Source organism: Peromyscus californicus, unplaced genomic scaffold (genome assembly GCF_007827085.1).
Source record: "Peromyscus californicus insignis strain IS unplaced genomic scaffold, ASM782708v3 Scaffold_17__1_contigs__length_78620276, whole genome shotgun sequence".
NCBI classification, from domain to species: Eukaryota; Metazoa; Chordata; class Mammalia; order Rodentia; family Cricetidae; genus Peromyscus; species Peromyscus californicus.
This window is the reverse complement of record NW_026294469.1, coordinates 73,488,623-73,513,199: the sequence shown is the minus strand read 5'-3', so window position 1 is coordinate 73,513,199 and position 24,577 is coordinate 73,488,623. Positions and strand designations below refer to the sequence as shown.

Sequence of the window (24,577 nt, the reverse complement as noted above, 5' to 3'; positions counted from 1 at the left end):
AGGACAGACAGCAGCACTACAATCATGGAGGAGGCGGACACTGCTACAGCGCAAGAGTTTGCTATAAAAACTGTTAGCCTGCTTGGGACATAAGGATCTACACCTGCCACAGTCCAGCTTTTCCAGGACAGTGGTCACTGATGAATGCAGGATATGCTGGGAGAAGCAGCTGTGAGCACTTTAGTGTGTGTGGACTCGGGGGAAAGCCATCTAGAGGCAGGATGAGTGTTCTGGGGGAACACGCATCTGACCTAGAGGTTCACAACTGAGTCTCGTGATCTTCACCCTAACGCCATCAGCATCATACCAATTTACAGGTGTGAAGATGGAGGCAGAGTCAGGTGCACATGGCCACACATCTAGTAAATTCAAGAGAAAAATCACACAGGATGAGTGATAATTGTATTTATAAAGGGTTTAAACTAAAATCAGTATATAATTACTGAAGAATATGCACATTTATATCATTTGTTAAAACAGTTAAAAGTAAGAATGTAGAAAAGCCACACATCATCTAATAAACTTTTAAAACTGGACTCATTTTTTTACTGTTATAAGATTCAAAGAATTTATAGTTAGACCTAAATGTGACATGCCCAGTATCTTCTGTTCCATAGCAATGCAGAATGACAGGAAGGTCTTTGAGATACAATCAAATTAAAATACACTAGTGGTATTTTTGAATTACAAAGGAATGCCAATTAATATTCAGGTCCAGCAGTCCTTGCCAATGTGCTACTGAATTAGTACTTACCCATTTGGGTCAGGGGCTTTATACCGGTCCATAAAAACTGGCGTCATACCACACAAATCCAGGGTGGACAACGTGGCCAGACATGGCCAATTTTTGCCATACCACACAACAGTGACAGACGTATCATTTAAGGAAAGATCAACATGTTGCATGATGTGTTCCTTTCCACTTTTTTCTCTTAATATAATTGCCCAACCTAGGCCAGATAGTCTAGAGAAAGAAAAGAAAGCTCAAAATGCTTTCAAAGAAAGAACTCTAGATCAACACACACACTTCACGTGTCATTTCCATAATACCTACTTCTTTAAAAGACAAAATTTAACATCCTTGGCACACTCCTGACATATTTTCATTTCACCCACAGCACCTTGTGAACCTTTTTCTCCTCCTAGCAAATACTCCCTGAGTATCTATGATGGCCCACGACTGGCAGTTCAGACAATGGAAGGGCACCTTCAACACTCTAGCTCTACTCCATATCATGAGGCTGTTTCTGCTGTTCATAAAAACGTGAGCCAATATCAAAATATTGTACATTTTACAGATGCAAAAGCACACACAAGAGAAAACTATCAGAGATAGTCCCATCTAATATAAACTGCCTGTCTAGTCTAGGAGTGTAGCTCATGGGACCCATTTCCCTAGCATATGTAAGATCCAAGTCTAGGAGTGTAGCTCATGGGACCCATTTCCCTAGCATATGTAAGATCCAAGTCTAGGAGTGTAGCTCATGGGACCCATTTCCCTAGCATATGTAAGAACCAAGTCTAGGAGTGTAGCTCATGGGACCCATTTCCCTAGCATATGTAAGATTCAAGTCTAGGAGTGTAGCTCATGGGACCCATTTCCCTAGCATATGTAAGACCCAAGTCTAGGAGTGCAGCTCATGGGACCCATTTCCCTAGCATATGTAAGACCCAAGTCTAGGAGTGTAGCTCATGGGACCCATTTCCCTAGCATATGTAAGACCCTAGTCTAGGAGTGTAGCTCATGGGATCCATTTCCCTAGCATATGTAAGACCCTGGTCTAGGAGTGTAGCTCATGGGATCCATTTCTCTAGCATATGTAAGATCCAAGTCTAGGAGTGCAGCTCATGGGATCTATTTCTCTAGCATATGTAAGACCCAAGTCTAGGAGTGTAGCTCATGGGATCTATTTCTCTAGCATATGTAAGACCCAAGTCTAGGAGTGTAGCTCATGGGATCTATTTCGCTAGCATATATAAGACCCAAGTCTAGGAGTGTAGCTCATGGGATCTATTTCCCTAGCATATGTAAGACCCAAGTCTAGGAGTGTAGCTCATGGGATCTATTTCGCTAGCATATGTAAGATCCAAGTCTAGGAGTATAGCTCATGGGACCCATTTACCTAGCATATGTAAGACCCTAGTTTCCATCCTTAGGCCTGCAACTAAGTAAAAAACCTGCACATCCCTGGTACATCTAAAACCCCTGGAAATGACAACATCGGGTTAGAAACGGCAAGGTTCCGTGGTTCTGTCCAGGAGCCACTGGAGTGTCCAAGAGTAGCCTACACACCTGAGGGCCTCTTTGGTTTTCACTGGAAGACCTGTGTAGGGGTTGACAGGTTTGAGAATGTGGGCTAGTGCTGCTTTCACAGATGAGATCTGCTTTGTAATATATTCTTTCTTCCAGTACCCAACTTCCTTATCCTCAACTGACAGTACACTCACAGACATGGCTGTCTCCTCCACTGTTTTAACTTTCCAATGTGATCTTTTTGATGAAAACGCAGCTGAGTAGAACTTGATCCAAATAAAACTGGAAGAAAGGGATAAAATAAGCAATTTAGAGGCACTGTAAAGTACTTGTAACAGCAATATATTACATTAGAGATACACAATAATTTTTAAATTTCAAATAGGCTAATTCCATCAATAATTTACATGTCTTCATGTGTACAGTGGACCACAGTCTGAAATGAAATGTTTTAGATCCACTATCCCCAAAAGCACATAAAAAAGAGAAAAGCCTATTTCCAGAGTCAGGTTTAAATTTAAGAATTCCATGTTATTTGGGATCATCTAAATACTGTCTTCCTGCAAGGTAACTGAGTAGGAGTTCAATCATATAAAACTCAACATTGTACACAAATACAAAATGAGCAAATACCATTACACATTTGTGGTGATATTTTATTTGTGTTCTAACAAATAAAACTCATCTGGGGATCAGAAAAGAGAACAGCTACTAGATTAGACATAGAGGCCAGATAGTCGTGGCACACACCCTTAATCCTATCACTCGGGAGGTAGAGGTCCATCTGGATCTCTGTGAGTTCAAGGCCACACTGGAAACAGAGCCAGGCAGTGGTGGCACACACCTTTAATCCCAGGACTTGAGATCTCATGTCTTTGCTTGGGAAGGACACAGGCCTTTGATGCCAAGAAGTAATGGCAGGAAGCAGAAAGGTATATAAGGCTTGAGGACCAGGAACTAGAGGCTTTTAGCAGCAGTTCAAAGGAGACCCTCAGGGGTGAGGACTCACGAGGCTTTCAGTTTGATAATTCATGGACACAGGATCAGCTGAGGAGTTGGCGAGGTTGGCTGTGGCTTGTTCTATTCCTCTGATCTCTCAGTTTTCACCCCAGTATCTGGCTCCAGGCTTTTTATTAATAAGAACACTTAGCAATTCATGTTACATACATTCATTTTGCTTCCTATCTTTAAATTTTTAACAATGCACATGCCCTTATTTCAAAAAGGTAAAATAGTGAAAGTCATTAAAATATAGCAGCAACAGTTAAATTTTCCTGAGCACACATGTCAACTGTTATTTAAGCAATTCACATACATTAACTCATTTAGTCCTCCCAATAAACACATGAGGTAGCTACTGTTTTTATCCCCATTGTACAGATGAAATAATTTCAGCCTAGACTGGTGCAATCAAATGTGCATATGCACATGAATACACACACATTTTCAATGACTCAAAAATTACCTATATTCATTCCAGAATTATTGCCAAATGCTATCCACTAGTTGATGCAGATAAAACTAAGAATTTCTTGCACCTTTTAAAGTTAAGAGACAAGAACCTCCCTTCCCAATTAAAACATGTTCCCTTTGGATGTGAAAACAGTGGAGGACAGCATTAATGAGATCAGAGGATTCACTACGGGTTTCTCACTTAAAGGGCAAACACAAGAACATCAGAGATATATTGGACCAGTCATTTCAGAACTAGATTATTCATTACTATGACCTGAACTGTAAAAATATGGATTCCAGACCACCAAATTACAATCTTGCAAAGCATTAAATTATAATCTTCACAAATACAGAGTAGGAATCCAAAGTTTTGCATTTTCCCAGCTGACTGTGAAACTGTCTTTTGTGGACTAGCGTCTGAGAACCGCTATAGAGAATGTTCCCTGTCTACCATGCTCCAAGAATATAAAATACTGCAGCCTGTCTGTCATTCTCCACACCCTTAATCAAACCAACCTGCATTCTTTATCTTGACGTTTTTCCTAACTATCGGCAGGTTCTACATAGAAATCAATATTAGCATGGTCTTTGATATTGATTAAGAGAGAACCCTAAAAATTCAAGAAGTGGGCACAAAATGCTCAGTAGATATTAGGAGGACTCTAACTCTCTCCACACAAGGTGAAATTCTAGGTGCAGGCCAAGTTCACAAAGAAAAATAGAAGCAATAGCTTCTCTTTATTCATAGATGCCTGAGAGCCTAACTGAGGGGCCTCTCTGATTCCCATAGTAAGGCCTTCACATGCTGGGTCTCTCTCCTCCCATCTCTCACTCTTCCCATATTTCAAGTGTATTGGCAGATTTGATAGGAAGAGCTAAGTCAATTTAACAGGGCCCCCTCCCACTTTTTTCTCTATGATCTCCATGACCACCAGTAGAGAGTACACCATCTGCCCAGGACCAGGTAAAAAGCTCTGTGAATAAATCACGCTCGGGACCCCTAATCACAGATCAAAATTTTATTCTACAGATCCAATAGTAATAGGCTTTATCTTCAGCATATGCAAAGAATATTCCGTATCTTACACTCATAAATGCAAATGTTTGAAAGTACATGACCATATACAGCATTAGACACATCACTGTCTAATAAGTAATAAAACTAATTCTCTTAACTTTTAGGAAGTGGCTAAAATGCCTACTAACTTTCACGATTTCTATTATCACATATAACAGACGGACAGAGTATTCTCCTTACTTGTCACTGGCCAAATGGTAAAAGCGTCTGCTCACACATCCAGTGCACAGCAAGCTCACAGCATCCAAGTAGGAAAATATATTCAGCAAGATTTCAGAGGGCATTCTGAGAAAGGAGGGAGAAAATTAAAACAAGTTAACCAATGCTGAATCTACAAATTACCCAGAATACAACTGGCTATGCATCTCCAAAGAGAGGGCTACAAACACATTCATCTCTTTAATAAGCAAACTGTTCTCTCACCCTCGATTAATTTCTTGATTGTAATTTTCTGGTTATTACCACTCTCATGGCATAGACCAATTCAGACATTATAAGACACAGAGAACTGACTTTTTCAGCATGTCAACCACATCTGCACACCCGAATCAACAGGCAGCACTTCAATGAGTCCATCATGGATGTATATTATTCTCTGCTGCACAGCAGGAACTGGAGGATGGGAACACATTCTCACCATGAATAATGCTGCTGCTAGAAATGGAAACATGAACTGTGTTCATACCTAACCTGCATTTCGGGTTCCCATTCGCCAGCCTGCTAAATGTCCTCACAGAGGGACACTGACTGCTTCTTCTCTAGTTCAAAAAAACTTCAGGCCTCATAGTGTCTTCTGAAGGGCTTCCTGTCTAAATGAATCACATTATAATGTATATCAAGACTCCTTCTACTTCCAAAGCTGCAGAAGTCCACACACACCACAAGAGTCGGGCAGCATGAGCAATCAGGAACGGGTCTCCGAGCACCTGGGTCAGCATCTGGCTTGAAGGGCCAATGAGCACAGAGCTTTGAAGACTGTTCCAGAGATGGGAGAACGAGAATGCAGGGGTAAAGAGCCAAAGAAAACAGTTTGGGCCAACTCAAAACGGCTTGGTCAGTCTCTACTTGTGATTTTAGTAATTGAAATAATTTTATTTATTAATAGAATTCAATGATCAAACATTCATAGGGAAATATTAGTCCTAAGACTCTGAAAACACTAAGAAAAAATCATGTGGATCCTTAGAGAAAGCCAGCTAGCTCTACACGTATTTGACACATGTCACCATGTGAGTGCTCAAGGCTTCTGCAAGAACAGGCAACCTCACCTCAGTTAAATCTTCCCTGCCCTCACCCTTGAAATCTCTTATATTCAGAATCAGTACGTTAGACACCTTCAGTGAGAAATGAGAGACACAAAACTGAGGGGGGGGAGTTTTGGGCACTGTGCTGGCTAGTTTTATGTCTACTTGACACAAGCAAGTCATCTGAGAGGAGGGAACCTGAACTGAGAAGATGCTTCAGTAAGACAGGGCTGTAGGCAGGCCTCTAAGGCATTTTCTTAATTGTGGTGATGGGCTGAGACCTCAACTGTGGGTGGTGCCATCCCTGGACCTGTGGTCCTGGGCTCTACAAGAAAGCAAGGTGAGCAGCCAACGGAGCAACCCAGGAAGCAGCACCACCAGCTCCATCCCCCACGTGCCCATCCCCCGCAACCCCATCGTCCTGCACCCCCCCATGGCTTCTGCATCAGTTTCTGTCTCAGGCTCCAGCCCAGTCTGAGTTCCTGCCTTGACTTCCCACAATGGACTAAGATTCCAGACATGTACACCAAATCAAGCCTCTGCTCAAGTTCCTTTTGGTCATGGTGTTTCACCACAGCAATAGAGAAGTAACGAAGGCAGTCACTGTCAGGACTGTCCACTGCATGTCCTTTCATATGTTAATTGTTTTATAAAAGTCTGTCCCTATTTTTTAAAATTATTGTAATTCAAACAAATTTAGAGTTGATCATAAAGACATCTCAGAAAGGTATGGAGTAACTAAGAATTTAAGTGAACAAAACCCCATTCAAGTGAGGCATTAAATAAGTTTCACCTTCTTATCTGCCAGAATTGAACATGGGGGAGATGTGTATCTTGATATCTAATATATCTTGATCCCATCTACCCATCACTGTTCCAAGTCCTCTGAATAAGTGACTGTAAGTGCTCAACCATTACTGAGATATATCTATGTAAGCAGCTCCACCCCCTCGCAAGGCTCAGGGAACATGCTAGAAGATGGGGGAAAGAGTGTAAGAACAAGAGGATGCAGAGGACTTCTGTGAAATGCTGTCATGTAGACATGGCACGGCTGTTGCTCAAACTCACAGTAGCCCTGGTTACCTACACAAGACCCATATAATACATTCATACTTACTACTTAATGAATTTGTTTCCCAGCTGGAACAACCAATGTTTACACCCACACTGGGTTACTTTCTATTGGATTCTAATTACTTCACATAAGTCACTGGAATGGAGATAAGGAATGATGAAGAAAGAAAGGGAATGACTAAGTGAGAGACAGGGCAGAACCAAATATGTAACAAGAAGCTCTAGTTCAAGCGAGTGGTCTTCGCTAAGAAATTCAGCTGATTTGTGTATGTTCATTTTCAATACTATGGTGACAGTAGTGATTTGAATGAGAACTGTACCCCACAGTCTCAGGCATTTGAAAACTTAGTCTAATCCAGTTGGTATCAATATTTGCAAAGGCTTAAGAGGTGCGCTCTTGCTTGAGGAGGTGTGTCACTAGAGGCAGGCTTTGCGGGGCCTTGCCCCACACCCAGTTCCCTCTCTACTTTGTACTTTCAGATGTGAGCTCTCAGCATTCTGCTCCATGGCCTCTAACTCTCTGGAGCCATAAACAAAATAAACTTTTTTATAAGTTGCCTTAGTCATGGTGTTTTATCAGAAGAACAGAAAAGTAACTAATACAGTGACTAAGCAACAAACATGTCTTTGTCCCTACTGTACACAATGAATCCATCCCAATACTCCTGCACACATCATTCCCACCCTTACACCCAACCCATTTCTTCAGAGAACTCTCACTTCCTTCTATCAAACCACTGTTGCACTGGATCCCCACTCATGTCCTCAAAGCCTTCAGTCCCTCTTCATCCATTCAGGCCTCCGTCTTCTCCATCATCACATCAGCCTTTGAACTGTGACCAAAATATCTCATCTTCATATTTATCTGCTGATCTAACCCCACCTTTCCCCTTCTCTAGCTGCAACACAACCTCTGCAATACAACTGGCTGCAGAGCTTCTAGGAAAGAAAAACAACAAAAGAAAATACACCAACTTGTCTCTACTTACTGCCTCTAAGCCCACGCTTCCTCTTTTCTGTTTCTTATACTATAAATATAAAATGCAAAACAACACAAGAGTAAGTGGTCGGCCCTCTCCTTCTATAACACTCTTCTAGACCCTCCCCTCTCACAGGTCCTCCCTGGATCTGTGGTTGCTTCTCAGTGTCCCAGTACCTCTGGGCTTCCCCATTAGACAAGTGTCTTTGTTCTTGCCCCAAACCTCCCAGCGATCCAGGACAGCAGCACTGGACCTGTGGGGTCTCTGCAAGCTCCTTGGTCACCAGCAGGACTCTCTTCTGTACCCCCACTTCCCTGGAGTTCCTCCACATCCCTAGCAGCGGTACCTCCATTCACACATCTGCTGGAGCCAACAGTTTGGGGTCCCACCTAATGTCTGTTGACTCCTCAATGACATCTATTTTATATATGAATGATGTCAGTTACACCTCCAAATGTCCAAACTTGCCTGTCTCACTATCTCCCTCCTCCTGGAACAGAGAGACAAAGAATATAAACAAGATACTTTAGAAGTCCAGCTACTACCAAGGGCCTGGCAGCCCCAAATCATGGGAGCATGTGCCTATCCCATCACACTAGCTACCTGGTGCCTCTCCTACAGGAAGCCTGCCCACCTCTGCACCTCTGGGCTCCCATTCTGGTACATTCTTCTCCAAGCTCTTTAATCTCAACTTTCACTTTCCACCTTCAAAGTCACCTCACCAGGGAAGCCTCTCCTACCACCCGATTTTATTATTCTGGGGTACGAAATTCACTCATTTTCTTGACAGCATGCACCCCAATTTATAATTTTTCACTTAAAAAAATCTCTCTCTCAGTAGGCTATCAGCTTGTAGAAAAAACATGTAAGGGCTCACCATGTGTCCCTCAGCATCAAGTACAGCATCAGATTTATGTGACAGATCCTATTCCCAGAGTAAAGGGTTTTAAACATAACTAGGGTCCTTAATTATCTCTTTTGACTTCTATATGTAAAAAATATACTAAAATAAGTACACTGAAATGTGCATATAAAATATGGTACTATTGGCAGAACTAATTATGATACAGTATTAAATGTCCAATTGTGAATTAGTTTTGCAATACACAGGGTCTTCAGGCTTTGCATCCTGGGGTAAAATACCAACATGGCAGGGCTCCAAGGGATGCTAATTACATCAATGTATCCCATAATGGTATTATAACACACATCTATAGGCATCTTAAACATCAGTTCACAATTTTTTTAAAGACTGAACGGATTTTGGTTCCAATGATCACAGTACAGATCTCACAGTGACAAAGAGTTCAAAATATCTGATCTAAAAAAACCCCATAGGCTCATACAACTTTAGAAAAAACATGATCTTTTGGCTTTCCATGGGTCTTTATCTACTAAGAAGTGAATAATTAGGAAGAACAATTTAATAGAAGGAAAATTCAATGTACCTGTCACCTTTAGAAGTTGAGTTTCATAAAACTAGTCTAATAAGGATAATGGTGACAGGCTCATGACTCATGTCAAACTCCGTGGTGTACATTCTTCCTACATAACCCTATTCTTAGAAAGCTCAAAATAGTAACTTGGTATATGCTGCACTATAATTTTCTCTAAAAAAAACCCATGCCTAAAGCCCACCACCCCATGAGAAGCAGGCTACGTACCTGTCCAGGGATATAAAACAGATGGAGGAGGACTTCTCATTGGGCTGGTCATGTCTCGTAGACTGCCTCAAGACAGATGAGCCTCTGACAAGTCTGACCCCAGAACCCTTTCTGAAAGCACAAGTGAGAAATTCAAGTTATATAATTACCAAATGAGGTGAATTATCTGTTCCCCTCTACAAAATTCTGAAGGATCAATAAACTCCAAAGATTATTCAATGTGAAACTTCATCTCTGGAAGTAAAGACAGAAGGAGAAAAGAATGGAAGGGACAGAAGGAGGGGGTTCAAATCAAGTGTGTGGTAGGTAAACAAACCTAAAGTCTGCACGTACAGTGCAGTACTGGTGCTCATTACAGACTGCCGGCCTGTGGAAGGGGCGTTTCAAAATGTACGTGAGGGAGACAAAGGGGAACGATAAACATGTTGCTCTAGTTTCACGTTGTTGCTGCAACAGCATGTTCTAACCAAAACCAATTTAGAGAGAGGGCTTATTACAGGCTATAGCTCATCAATGAGAACAGAAACCTAAGGAGGAGCGTGAGAAGCAGAATCACGGGGCAATGCAGCCTGCTGGCTCACCACAGGCTCAGGCTGAGCTAGCTTTCTACGGCCCAGGACCACATGCCCAGGGAATGGTGACACCCACGGTGGGCTGGACCCTCCTCCATCAATTAACAGTCAAGACAATCACTCACAACGATGCCAGAGGCCAATCTGATCTGGTCAATCCCCAACTGAGATTCCCTTCTCAGATGGTTTTAGGCTGTGTCAAGCTAACAAGTAAATCAAACTAAAACAGACATATTGAGCGGCCAGTTTCATTAATATAACAGAAACCTAATGAAGGTAGAATCCATACATTTTTAATAACTTCCTATCTGTGAGCTAGATCTGTCAACACAACCTACAACTTGGTTGATCTTTGAAAAGAGTTTCAAAAGATAGCATTAACTATCCTTTAAAGGTTTAACTATCCTTTAGTTAGGCACAGAAGTACCTATATCCAAAGGTTTCCTACATTTTAATATCATATATCCAATAAACTATATTTTAATTGGCTGTCTTTTTAGAGATGCATAAAATAATGCATCTTATAATTTACAGGTTTTTAGTACTGATGAAATAAACATACTCTTTCAAAGTTCCTAAAGCAAGTTTGTATTAAGGTCAGTCCTGAAAACAAGTGAGGCTCACTAGCAGACTGGAGGAGGGCTGAAGGAACAGGCAGTCACAGTCCACAGATCCTGGTTTGAGGAAGTAGCCCCATGAGCTCTGCTAGTGAACTCTATTGCTCTTAGGAATGCCTAGAAGCTACTTCTTTGAGCAACGTACAACACACATCCATCAGCTACTGATACAACTCTACACCCTACATGCTATTTAAGGTGCAATACAGAGTACATATTACCCATTTCTCATTCACCAATGTTTAACCACCCTCAGGATCAACCTGGTGTTTGGAATAACACCAAACAAAGGACTTGATTAGAAGCAAAAATAGGCTGTGCTAAGAATTTCAATGGAAAGCTAATTAACTCACTGGAAGCTGATATACCAAATGGGCCATAAAAGATGCCAATTCTCAACTCCAAGCACATTCTACCATTAGAAGCACAAGCAACAAAGGGTCCTTAACCAAAGCCTCAGTTGACTGAGCAGCAATGCAGCCTGTTAGCTTTTGCCAAGATAGTACACCCCAATAGGTATCTATCGGTAATCGTCAAATCCTCCACAAGTCCCCAGCTGCCTTGCTCAACGAGCAGCATTCCTCTAGACTTCTGAGCAGCAGCACAATGATTTTTCTCCCCTGGTTAGCAACAAGCAGAGTGGCCTGCACATGAGAAGCTCCTCATAAATACTAGCTATGGTCTGCACCCTGGCAGCCTGGCATGAGAGGGTGGATAAACTCTCCCAGAGCCTGGAGGGTAACAACACACACAGTAGAAACCGCAGAGAGCACATGCTTCTGCACTCAGCCTTGAGCAAATGTAGCCCAGTGTGCATCCTGTCTCATCTGACTCTCCAGTCTGAGCGAGGCCAGACAGTGGGTCTCAGTCCAACTCTGGAGAGCAGAAAGGAGGGGCGGGGGGTAAGAGGCATATATCTGAAAGTCTGAGAATGTCACCCCATACTCTCTAACCAGAAAACCCTCTCTATCATATACTTTTATACTTCTGTTGAAATTCTGTGTTTAAACAAAGATTTCTACAGCAGAAAAGCTTCAAGCCCATTTACCTGGCCCTCACACAAAAATCAGAAGCAAAGAATGATGCCCAAATAATACTAGCTTCCTAGGACTGGTCTAACCACGAACCACAAAATGGAGCGTTTCCAACAACAAAATGTTTTGAGAAGGGAAGTACCAGTCAACACAATAAATGACTTTTCTAAAGAACATATTCTAAAGTGATTTAAAACTACTTGTGATTATTCTTATAGTCTATATTGACTTACATATACCATCTATGTGGAGGCTTGATCCAAGGTTTCATACACACGCTAAGCACTGAATGAAAACTAAGCACTTTCTCTCACTAACACACACAGTTCTTTTCAATATAAACAAACACTGTGGTGGCGAGTCAAGTGTAAACTTACCTAAAAAGCATTATGATATTGGTAACCGTGTTTTGCCACAGGGTAGTTTTTCAATCAAGAGACGCTGATGGCTGCTGAGGTGGTTCAGGGTTTATGAGTGGGTGCTGCACTCACAGAGGACTTCAGTGTGGTTCCTAGCACCTACACCAGGCAGCTCACAACTGCCTGAATTTCACTGCCAGGTGAACCTAAGGCCTCTGGCATCTACCAGCACCTGCACTTAGGTGCAGGAAACCTCACACAAACACACACACCTTAGGCCTATCTAAAAGAACAAAGAAAAATAGTATGATGCATAAACTTCAACCAAGCAAAAACCAAACATGCTAGGGACTCTTGCTCACCATTACAGAGAAGCTAGCTATCTCGCTGGTGCAAGGACAGACAGAGCAGGGAGTCTAGTGGTGAGGTCCTTAAAGAGCAGACACGTTTGTAAAGCCAGAATTCCATTTCCAGAAATAAGCCTTAACTCAAGAAAACGTGCCCTGATCGTTCTCTCAATAAATGTCAACCTCAAAGCTATTTGTCCTGGAGAAGAAAAACAGTAGAAACAGCCTAAGGACAGGAACTGGTAGAGTCGCACTGTATCCATGACGTCAACAACAGCCAATGGAGAGGCAATAGCTACACAGTCGTTTCAATACAAACAGGCCCAGGCTGTCTTCCAGCTATCTGCATAGCTTGCTACTCACCTACTTTAAGCACTTACTCCAACAACATGATCTCATTCAGAGGTCCTTGGAAGCCATCTCAAACTCTAATCCAGCTCCTGAGGACGAGCCCTTTAAGCTCTTCCCCATGTGTCACCATGTCACCATCAAACACTGAACTTGACTGTCTTCTCTACTATCACCAAGTGGCTTTCACCTCGTAGTCATCTTCAGCACCCACAATATACACAGCATTCAGGCAGTATTCAACACTTTCCAAATAAATACACCAGTTGAAATACCAGGCCATAGTTTAATAGTAAATGTATTTTTTAATTTCTCTAAAAGAAAAAGGCACGTGTGTATACACACACACACACACACACGCACACGCACACGCACACGCACACGCACGCGCGTGCGCGCAAATGTCCAGAAGAAAAGCCAACATATTGAAGCTAAGATATAGTCATAAGAACAATGTCTGGTGGTAGCAATATACAGTAGGCAGGACTCAGTACAATTTCTATGTTCTCTTAATATTTTATGTCTTATGAAGACTTCTATTTAAATTATTTTAATATTTGCCCCCAAAATCTTTGTGTCAATTTTACACATCAGAAAGAGGACCTCTGTGGCCCCTGCCCACATCTGAGGGCTATGCCTCTGAGAGGCACATTACTACTCAGTTTTCAAGAAACATGGGAACACAGGGAGGCCTAATCCAGGCAGTTCGCTCACTTGCTAAGAAAAATCTCATGAAATGAACAGTCATCTCGTTTCTAAGTATGTGTACAAGAACTGCAGATTAACGTGTGTAGCAGGAATCTTAAAGGGTCTTATTAATAAAGACAAACCCAGGGCCAGGTATTGTGGTAAACACGGGAAGATCAGAGAAGTAGAACAAGCCACAGCTTCCTCGCCTCGCCAATTCCTCAGGTGATCCTGTTTCCTCAGACTGGATGACTCTCAGCTGAACTGTGCTGCTCAAAAGCCTAAAAGCTTAACCAGCCTCTAGTTCCTCGTCCTCACGCCTTAAACACCTTTCTGCTTTCTGCCATCACTTCTTGGAATTAAAGGTGTGAGTAACCATGCCTGGCTGTTTCCAGTGTGGCCTTGAACTCACAGAGATCCAGACAGATTTCCGCCTCTGGAATGTTAGGATTAAAGGTGTGTGCTACCACTGCCTAACCTCTATGTTTAATATTGTGGCTGTTCTGTTCTCTGACCCCAGATAAGTTTATTAGAGTGCACAATATTTGGGGGAACACAATACCACCACAAACGTGTACTATGACATCTTCAACATCAAGCTGTTTACTCTCCCTACACAGTTAAGTAATGACTGGGCAGGTAGGTGCTTTCTGGCATCAGTTATTTAGAAAAGAAAAAGGTACCAAAGGCTTTTCCCTAATCTGATACCGAACAGATATGTGTATCTTTGACTAAAGCATTTACTACAGCTTATTTACCAGTTTATTCTTCAAATACATCTTAATGGCATATTCTGCACAAGGGAACGCATTTACAACTACATTTAAGAAAAGCAAGGGTATTTTAACACTTTTCTAAAAACGGCATGGCTACTTTTGGATAAGTCTCCAACTAGATAATTTAAAAGATGTTATGGTCCCAAGCTAGAAGAGGAGCACCCCAAGATTCTCCTGACAACCCTTTTGGAGCTCTTTTTACCACTTCAAATATCTGTCAATTTAATTTTGGCATGATTGAAAAGCACATCTCCACTTCTTCCTGAAACTGACTTCACATTGTAAATGAGCCACTTCACTAAACAACCAGTGAGCTGAACACATATCTTCAAACAGCTCTATATCAAATCCACTGTTTAGTTTGGAAACATTTTTCAAGTACCACAAAGAAAACATCCAGACAGAAGGACAATGGATTAGCAGTAAATACATCTCGAGTCAACATTTTGCCTGATAGCTTAGAATAAACTCAAGACATGTATAAAAATAACTTTAAATTGTATTTGCTAGTATGAAATAAATCAAATTAGACTAAGTATAAATTAACCAAACCTGATATGCATTCTGCTGTATTTCTTATAGAACATAACGTTTATAAATGTTCTTATTTTGCGTTAAATGAGGAACTAGTGATTCCTAATTGACACGCAATTTTCTCGTGTAGCCTTAGCTGTCCTGGAACTTAATCTGTAGACCAGGTTGGCCTTGAACTTGGAGATCCGCCTGCCTCTGCCTCAAGAGTGCTGGGATTAAAGGCGTGCGCCACCACAGCACAGCTAATAACTGCCTTCTTAAAGCATAGTCAACCATTCTACTCCTAACAGCTGACTTTTCTTTACCAGAAGAATCTACAGAGGTCAAATTCACAGGCTGAGAGCAGGTTCCCACACCATCATGGCAGGTTCTTTATTTAAATCGATCTATCAGAAAGGTCACCCAACTGAAAAAGAAATAAAAGACTCAGATGAAGTTCATCTTGCTCTCCCACACAGAGCACTACCTAAAGAATAACTTTAGGAATAGAAGAAAATTAAAGTTTCCAGGTTAAAGGCCAGTCTTCCGCTTTTTATTGCAAACAAGGTCACCATTCTGTCGCGAGTCTTATGACGTGTCCATGAGAACTCAGTCAACAACTATTATAATGATGCCATCTTTCTTTAACAGGGTAAGAACAGGGGACTTAGGAAGGACATAGGGCAGGGCCCTGGAGTTGGGGAGGGAGTGAGGTAACTTAGGTAGTTGACATAACCTATTAACAGGTTATTTTTAGGCCTACACAAAGATATTTGGCTGCTTAAAAAGCATGTACACAACTGTTGCATGTATAAATCAAGTAAGCCTTGGAAATAAAGTGAAAATCCTCAGGAATTTAAATTCTTGTCTGGCGTGGGGGCAATGGCCTTTAATCCCAGCACTTGGGAAGCGGAGGCAAAAGGATCTCAGTGAGTTCTAGGCCAGCCTGGTCTACAGAGTGAGTTCCAGGATAGGACAACCAGGGCTACACAGAAAGACCCTGTCTGAAAAGGAAAAAAAAGTAAATTCTTAGCATTATCCCTCCACCTAAACTATAACTGGAGTAATGGGCACAGTGCTAGAAACAGCTCACAAGAAAGCAAGTTTAGTACGGTACTTATTTGGGTGAATAAAGATTCTTCAGAGAGGTCCTTTTCTTATGCCCTAAAATCGTTTCTCTCACTGTGAGAGAGGAATATCCTTTGGCTTAAAGGCACTCCTTAAAAGAAATAGAAAGTTAACCCTGAGGATGGAACAGTGGTCTTGCAGGCCCTGACACTTAACAGGAACACTGCAAACTAAAACAGAGGTGCATAACAAGACGTGGCTGTCTAGAAAACAACTTGGTGTGGTGGGAGAGGTGCACAAAACGTCGACGAGTACATGCCTCGAGGCCATCCTGATGGCTAGAAGCACCTGTTTAGCACTGGGTTTCGATGGAGAAATTCTACTCCACGTTACAAGGCCATCAGAAAGGCTAAGGTGTGATTCTCGTGCTAAAATCTCTAAAATACAAGAAAGGTACTTGAGAGCCTTGTGCCCCGTGCAAGCAGAAAGTCTTCACCTGTCTTCCCAAGTGCGCTGCCGCTCGCTCCCAGCTATTGGAAGTCTCCTGAGAGCCTTACCCCGGGGCCTACCAACGAATGGGTAGAATGCTGAGTAACACGTTACTTCCAAAGTACCTCTACTTGTGTCCTAACTTGAGGTACCCCAGGTTTCCAGGATGGAGAGGTTCCCCTCTGTCGTTCTGAACGATCTTTCACGAGTTTAAAAAAAAAAGAAGCAGGAGTCACATGCCAGAGTGGGACCAATGAAAATATTCCAGAAAGAGCGAGCAGTGGGGTGGGATACCGAAAGGAGACCCACCCGCGAGCCCCGAGTCACCTGAACCCGGAGCGCCCCGCGGCTGCCGCAGCCGCAGCGGCCCCCGCGCCAGCGCCAGCGCCGTCCCCGAGAAGGCACCCGCGCAGCGCCTGAAGGCCAAAGCATCCCGGCCACAGCATCCGACCGCGTCCGGTCGCCATGGAGACCCAAAGGTACCTTCTAGCGGGGCGACAGTGCAGACGTGAAGCGCTGCCCCTCACGCGTGCGCAGAGCCGCGTCCAGGCTCGCGCGGACGTGGGCTGAGTTTCCCGGTGGACGCCTCCGCTTTTGCTTCGGGAACGGCGTTCCGGACACTTCCGGGTCCGGCTTCTTTCCCATGCCCCGGTCATTCTGATGCCAGTTCACCGCTCCGAGCTGAGGTCGGGTGGCCTGTGGTGGCCCGGTTCATCTACGTGTGTTAGCTGTTTTCTTGAGCAGAAACGGAAACGCTGAAATTGTCACTTTCTCATATTTATGGCAGACCCACGACATGAACTTCTCAGTTGACAGTCCTCTATAAAAAGGCCATGAGAACACGCAATTTGCAACTAATTCGATTTTGCAAGTTCTGTTTAACCCACGCAGCCATTGAAGAACCGGGGATGCCATTAACAAGCCCGCCTCATCCTGCCGTAAGGACACTCAGCGCACGCGCAGAGGCCGGCGCAGAGGCGTCTGGGAATACAGACGGGGCTTGCTGCTTGGCATTATGGGAGATGTAGTCCATCCTGCCTTCCTTTTTCTGTGGTTACACAGTAAAAGTGAAGTCCTTATACTGCGATTCCCAGGATGTGTGGGATTTCCCAGGCGGCTTTGCGAAAGCATGGCGGGCAAGATGTGAATGTCAATAGTAAGGTACATTTTAAATTTAAAAGGACATTTTAATTCAAGAGGAAAAAAAGGACAGCAAGGTGCGCCTAACCTCTCTTGTAGATTTTTTCATCTTGATATCCATCTAACACACTGTGTAATGTAAATGAGTTGATTTCATGTTTTGTCCGCTGGAGTGTGTGGATTACTAAGCTTTAGAAGTTGCAATCCCGAAGCCTCATAGTTTTTGTGAACATGATTTGTGCTTTTCTACGAGTTGTGCAGCATATGGAGAAGCTGCCCGGGTCCTGGGGCAGGCAATGGTTGCCACACTCTATGCTCACCAAAGCTTCCTTGAAGACTCAGCCTTTGAGATGGGGGCTGCTAGAGCAGAAGAAAACAGTGCATCCTAGAACTGTTTTGGGGTTCACCCAGAAAACCTTCTGGACACAAGGACCGGACCCCCAGAAAGCAAAAGAGGACAGCAGCAAGCAAGTCTCTGTTACCAGAAATCAGAGAGGGGAAACTAGCGTCTCGACGTCTCAGAAAGGTAAAATATATATATTACATTACTTCGGTAAAGACCAGTCCCCCCAGCCAACGTCACAAAATCTGCCAAATACCATTTTATGCTGAGTTCACGTCTAAAGATGGGGTAGGGGAATTATAAAGATTAAAAGAATGAACAGAACTGTTAAATATATAGTTTACAACCAAACACTGTCGACCCACAGTTTTCACAACTTTATAATTGTTTTGAAAATTGATCTCGAATTTGGTGTAACTATTCCAATGCGAATAATAATTGTGTGGATAAATAGGAAGAGATATTATTATCAGCCTATAGAGAAAGTGTTATGTTGTTCAATAACAGAGAGGCAGAGGACTGCAGAAACACAAGGAATGGGATCTTGTGTGAGACTGTTGGGTCAAAAAAGTCAGAAGGATGAAGACTGTAATATTTAACGAGAATTTTTTAAACTTAACAAGTGTGTGTAATATTCACAGCTTTACAGTAGACATTACGGGAGCTATTGGTTCTTGAATTAGAAAATTGCTATCACGACTGAGTGTTTGAAGGAACAGGATTTTGGGGTGCCCAGGCCAATGACCTGATGTGGAAAGCAGAAACAAATACTGTTATGTCTTAATCTAATTGTTACTACACTCTCAATTTCGGGCCCCACACAATGTCTGTTGACGTGTAGTTTATGATATATAGATAATGGAATAGAGATTGTCATTGTAGGCCTCAGCCCCTGAGCCTAGTAAAGAGGTTGGATTTATGAAGCAATTATTGTTTAGATCAATCCCATAAAATATACAAATTTTGGTAGATGCAATATTTCTATTTTCTTTTTTAAAAATTTTCTTTCATTGTGTGTGTGTGTGTGTGTGTGTGTGTACGTGTGTACGTGAGTGTGTTTGTGTGTGTGTACGTGAGTGTAGTGGAAGTCAGAAAAGGTCAGATCCTCTGTAGCTGGAGTTACAGGCAATTGTGAGCCACCAGATGTCTGTTCTGGGAACTGAACTCCAGTTCTGCAAGAGCAGCAAGTACTCTTAACCACTGAGCCATCTCTCTAGCCCCCTGAACACATTTCAAGTTAGCAACCTGTACTAAAACCCAAAAGTATGTTATTTTTAAATAAGTGGTTTTATTTATAATATTTTACTGTACATATGAAAAAAGTAGGGGGAAAATACCACCTGTTAATTTTTGATTTTCTGGAAAAACAAATTTTTAAGGATTGAAGTTAGAGAAATCTGGATTACTAATGTGACTATACTAACCTATAAGTGTACCAAAGGGATAAATGTTCTCAGCATCTGTGAAAAAATACACTGTGATGATATAGCTTTTTGCACATTGCATGCACTTATGTAAATAATGTGTATAAATACATACTCCCCCATAATAATATCTTGATTGATTACCTTAGTTCCCCAGACTTCTCTTTAATCCATATGTTCATATACTTACTTAGTGCAGAAAAATAAGAACAGCCTCGGTAGGTTTATTTGATTCATAGATCGTCCTGGCCACCTACTTTCCAAGTCCAAGTTCAGTTTGAAGACTTCATGCACCAGTCAGTGGGGACCTGTGGGTTGGTACTAGTAAGAGTTGCTAACATTTGTTTGGGTCCCTTTGTTCCCTTGTCTTTGGGTTGACTGAGTTGGCATTCTTGATCTGGACAGGGCAAACCTGTGTCCATGTTGCTCATCTGTGGCTGTTCTCGATCTGAGAGACTGGTAAGGGTTTTCTGCCACTAGGAAGGAAGCAGTATCAACATTATGACCTTCAGTGAAAGAAGTACAGAGATTGCTAGGCCCTGTATACAGCCATACCACACCGGACAGCCTATTTCCTTCCGCTCTTGGAAGCTAAGTGAGGCTAGGCCTGGTTAGCACTAAGATGAGGGATTTATTTTGAAACTCTGAAGCTCAGGAGCATTGAGATCAGCTGCTGAGATTGTTCCGTTGGACCTTGACCCCCACGTGCCACCTGCTTGAAACACACCAAGCCTCCAGGGGCCAGGGTACTGTGGACACTCTTGTAACCTATCAACATTTTTTTCTTTGCAGTGAAAGAAGCTGGAAGAGACTTCACCTACTTGGTAGTGGTGCTCTTCGGAGTCAGCATTACAGGTTAGAGAACCCAGCAAGTGTCTGAATACCTTTCCACAGCCTCTCACCCCATGGCTTTGCCTCATTTTTCTCTCTGCTTTTTCAGGTGGCTTGTTCTACACGATTTTCAAAGAGCTGTTTTCTTCATCCAGTCCTAATATTATATATGGGAAAGCCTTAGAAAAATGCAGAACACATCCCGAGGTTAGTTCTCTGATGAGATGTTGGGAAGCAGGAATGCACCACTTCTGAAGCAGTGACACCCTACAGTGTTGAGCTGCTTGGGTTGCTTTTATGTTATTAGGTCTTTGTTCACTGACTCACTTTGATCCTGGTGTAGACGGACTTTTCTTTCCTGCCTGCCAGTTCCCAAACAACCAACACAGAGACTTGATGTGAATTTTAAATGCTTGGCCAATAGCTCAGGCTTGTTACTAGCTAACTCTTACAACTTAACCCATTTATATTAATCTACTTTCTGCCACATAGCATTACCTCTCTTTTATCTTGCACCTCCTATGTCCTTACTGTGTCTTGCTGGTGACTCCTCTGACTCTGCCCTTCTTCTTCCCAGTTTCCTTAGTCTGGTTTTCCCACCTAACCTTATCCTGTCCGGCTATTGGCCAGTCAGCTTCTTTAGTAAAACAATCACAGTGTAATTTACACAGTGTACAGGATTATTCCACAGCATCCTGGCACTCAAAGATCACTACGTATGTTTCATTTTACCAGTTCTTCGTGGTTGTTAAATGCCTCTGAGTCAGGGTGGATACTTCAGATGCTAGTGGTCTCTGGCATTTTTCCTTTTGTGTCCTCAACCACAGAGGGGAGACTGAGAAGTATAGCTAAGAGAGTTGATTTTGGCAAAGACCACACTTAAGACACCCCACTGTAATCGTTTGGAATTCCGGGAGTTCTTTGTGGCCTCTGGTAGGTGCCTAGCCTGTATTAGGATGCAGTGGTAATCACAGACTGGGACAAAGAGAACCACACAGAGTATAGGAAAGAGTGAGTGTTGTTGTGGTCATAGCTTCCTAGTTGGTCCTTAAACTTCAGCAGGTCTGTTTTGTCAGCACTGGTTAAGTCCCACTTTTGCCAGACTATGTGCCCCTTACAGTAGATAATCCTAATCTGACACTGCTGGGCTTACCTGTGAACTCTGTCAGTTAGTGCCTCTTTCAGCTCTTGGGGCTTTGGTGTCTGTTGACTGACAACCTTCCTTTTCGTGCACGCTTGCAGTAATAAGGACACTCTGCAAAGAGACAAACTATGGTATTTTTAGTTTGGTATTCAATTTGTGTTCTTTAGAGAGGAGTCCAACGTGTTTGCTTTGAAAATTCAATGCAAACTTTCTACATCAAGTGAATTTTCTCGTTAGGAAGAAAAGACCTGCACCTGGTTTAGTTTAACAGCATCATCATTACTTGATATTTTTTCCTCGCCGTGCTTAGGGCTTTAAAATTTCATTTTTACCTCTCAGCTTTTAATACTAGACACCTAATAATTTCATGTCAAATGCCTGTCCATTTTATCTTCCAATATGAATGCTACTAGAGAAATATTTCAATTCTTTTGTTTATTTTGTTTCTTGTAAGGAGAGGAGACAGATTCACCTCAGCCTGTATCATTCTTTTTGCATATTTATGCATGTTTATTTATTTTTTATTAAGAAATTTTTTTATTCATTTTACATACCAATCATAGATCCCCCTCTTCCCTCCTCCGGCCCCAACCCACCTCCCCAACCCCCTCCTACAAGAAGGTAAGGTCTCCCATGGGGAGTCAGCAGAGCCTGGTACATTCAGTAGAGGCAGATCCAAGCCCCTCCCCCTGCTTCAACAGCCGGTGTCATTCTAAAGCTACAAGTGACACTACAGAGTGAACCATTTCTGCCCCATGCATAAAATATTAAGTTATTTATGGTATGATTTCTACATAATGCCCTTTTATTTCTAGTTTTCTTCTTTGGGTCACCATTTTTGTTAAGGGCCCTTACCATACTGATTTTTTTTTTTTTTTCTTAAAATCACTTGGAATGTGCAAACAAATAATGTATCACTTGATTGTCAGAAAATATTTATACAGGAGCCATGAAAAGAGTCACATTGAAATAAGCATGGTGTCTGTTCTGCAGGTGATCAGTGTGTTTGGGGAGCCTGTTAAAGGCTACGGGGAAATGTCGAGACGTGGGCGGAGACAGCATGTCAGGTAATACAATGTCCTTGGGAGAACTCTAGCATAAATTTTAAATAAAAGGAACCTGGATGTCATCTTTGTATTTTCTTGACAGTTTTATTGAATATGCAAAAAATGGGCTAAAGCGCATCCGTGTGAAATTCTACATTGAGGGCTCTGAACCAGGGAAGCAAGGAACAGTGCATGCTGAAGTGGAAGAGGTATGCCAGTCTTGGGTCATGGGGGTCAGAAGGGGTCACTGGGGTCCACTGATTTTGAGCATAGTGTTGCTTAAGCTCCAGAGAGTTTAACAACCAGGGAGTCCAGCTCCCAGAACTGCTACCCAGGGTTACTCAGAGAAAGATTTCTCAAGAGCAGAGATAGAAAGACTTCTTATCCATAATAATTCACACACAATCTGAGGGTAATTCTCTTTTATTCTTCTTCAATATCCTCTAATTCTTTTGTTCTAATTCTATAGTTCTAAACCTTAAGTTCCAGTTCTCGCTATTCTAAATCTGTAGTTCCAATTCTCTCTCATGCTACGTCTTCTTTTATCTCTCACACTTCTTCATTTCACACTTTTCTCTCTGCCCATTCGGCTACATCCCTCCCTCAGCACACACAGTCTCACCTCTGCCCAGCAGTTTACACAGCAGCTCTCCACACAGCTCTGCACAGCCCCCTCTCACAGCCAAACTGGGGACAATTATATGTTACATTTTTCAGGGTCCATCCCATTCTCATAATACATGCTAAGTCACACCGTTTCTCTCAGACTAGGAAGGTTGTGCTGGCCAGCCAGTGAGCACTTCAGCTCTTTTCCAGACAGAAAGTGACATTGAAATTCAAGATTGAACAGTTAGCAGTCAGTTGGCTGAACCCTGAGTCCTGTAACATAAACTGAGGCTGGGAGGACATGCAGACAGTCAATTACTGCAGAGGGTTATGCCTACTAAAGGTGCCTCACAATAAACACCTGGGAATTGGCCTTTGTATATATTCTCTGCAGGAGCAGCCAGTCTTTTCTGAATTTGTTCTGTAGTCCAAAATTAGCTGTCCTTGTGACTGAGAATACTGTTACTTTTCTGTGTCAGTTTTGAAAAATATTCTAGTATTATCAGAATTGTACAGCTTAATCAGAAATCATCTTCCTAACCACCCACAGCTATATGTGTGCCCAGAGATGTAAAACACACTACCAATAAGCTGTGGGAAAAACCCATAGCTGTTCTTTTTAGGGAGGTAAGTGGTGGCACCTGAGAACGTTACAGACAGAAAACAACCGGTTTCCATGGCCAGTGACCCCACGGACTTGCCTAGTGGGGCTCCTCAACAGTTACCCATCTGGTAGGTCGACCTGTTGAACACTAGTTGTCACCTGCTGTATGCCACGGCCCTCGGCAGGAGAGAGTACCAACTTCTTCATGTTTTTCAGAACCCACAGAGTGGCCGGTTTGAATTTCGATACGTATTTGTGGAAGTGGCTCCGACTAGATCTATTGTTGTTGAAGATAATCGTTCCCAAGAGAGTTAAGAGAATCAAGCCAGCCTGCTGCTTCCTGCAGGGAATAAAGGGATTCATCGCCACTGTGATCTTAATAACTCTTTCAGAATCTGTTCAGAAAAACAAAAATAAAAAGTATGTCACATAGAAAGTGAGTGTAATGTGAGAGATCATGAGTTTGAACAAACCAAACTGAGTTCTTCTTGTGAAAATCATGAAATGTAGCAAATTTTACTTATCATGTGGAGTTGTCAATCATGACAGTATTTCAACTCTATGTTCATGATAAATTTTTGTTACTGAAATTTATATACCACATAAATAAAAGTTTCAGTATTTTATGCTTTTTAATAGTGTGTAGTTTTTCTATAACCTACAAAATAAAGATAAAACTAACACAAAGATGTCCAATTTTCACTTACTTTGGAATCTGATTTGAGATAAATGTGAAAATATTTAAGAACAGTAGTAAGCCAGATGATAAATACATTGTGGGAAGGTTACATGAACTCATGACCTTGGGAGTGAATCTGTGTACCCCTCCTGAGCTGTGGACACTGCGCACAGGGAGAGTGCACAGTCCATAAGCAGGGGA

General features: G+C 42.3%; 2 protein-coding genes across 5 annotated transcripts in view; one reads left to right on the top strand and one right to left on the bottom strand.

Moving 5' to 3' along the window:
* Fbxo15 (F-box protein 15) overlaps positions 1–17,487 on the bottom strand; it is a 56,412-nt gene extending 38,925 nt beyond the window's left edge. The window contains exons 1-5 of one of the 3 annotated variants that reach the window (XM_052742722.1): positions 16,887–17,487; positions 9,750–9,860; positions 4,968–5,072; positions 2,294–2,536; positions 755–964 (exon numbers count right to left, since the gene is read on the bottom strand). In XM_052742722.1, coding sequence (XP_052598682.1) covers positions 755–964; positions 2,294–2,536; positions 4,968–5,072; positions 9,750–9,860; positions 16,887–17,215 — 998 coding nt within the window. In that variant the 5' untranslated portion in view covers positions 17,216–17,487. Of the gene's footprint in view, positions 1–754; positions 965–2,293; positions 2,537–4,967; positions 5,073–5,472; positions 5,597–9,749; positions 9,861–16,886 lie in introns of those variants that run through there. The other 2 variants (XM_052742723.1, XM_052742724.1) reach the window with 2 other exon arrangements.
* Positions 17,488–17,663: 176 nt separating this feature from the next.
* Positions 17,664–24,333, top strand: Timm21 (translocase of inner mitochondrial membrane 21). Of its 2 annotated transcripts, XM_052742725.1 has the most exons (7): positions 17,664–18,225; positions 20,259–20,321; positions 20,407–20,504; positions 22,435–22,508; positions 22,591–22,696; positions 23,717–23,825; positions 23,914–24,333. In XM_052742725.1, the coding sequence occupies exons 1-7, from the start codon at positions 17,931–17,933 to the stop codon at positions 23,934–23,936; spliced, it is 768 nt and encodes a 255-aa protein (XP_052598685.1). In that variant the 5' UTR covers positions 17,664–17,930; the 3' UTR covers positions 23,937–24,333. The 2 variants fall into 2 exon arrangements, with proteins under 2 accessions (XP_052598685.1, XP_052598686.1); XM_052742726.1 differs by lacking the exon at positions 23,717–23,825.
* The last annotated feature ends 244 nt before the right edge of the window (positions 24,334–24,577 follow it).

Coding starts and splice junctions, on each gene's coding strand:
- Timm21 (XM_052742725.1), top strand. CDS start 17,931: ATGATTTGTGCTTTTCTACGAGTTGTGCAGCATATGGAGAAGCTGCCC. Junction 20,505..22,434: donor AATGCAGAACACATCCCGAG/GTTAGTTCTCTG, acceptor TCTGTTCTGCAG/GTGATCAGTGTGTTTGGGGA. Junction 22,509..22,590: donor GGGCGGAGACAGCATGTCAG/GTAATACAATGT, acceptor TTTTCTTGACAG/TTTTATTGAATATGCAAAAA.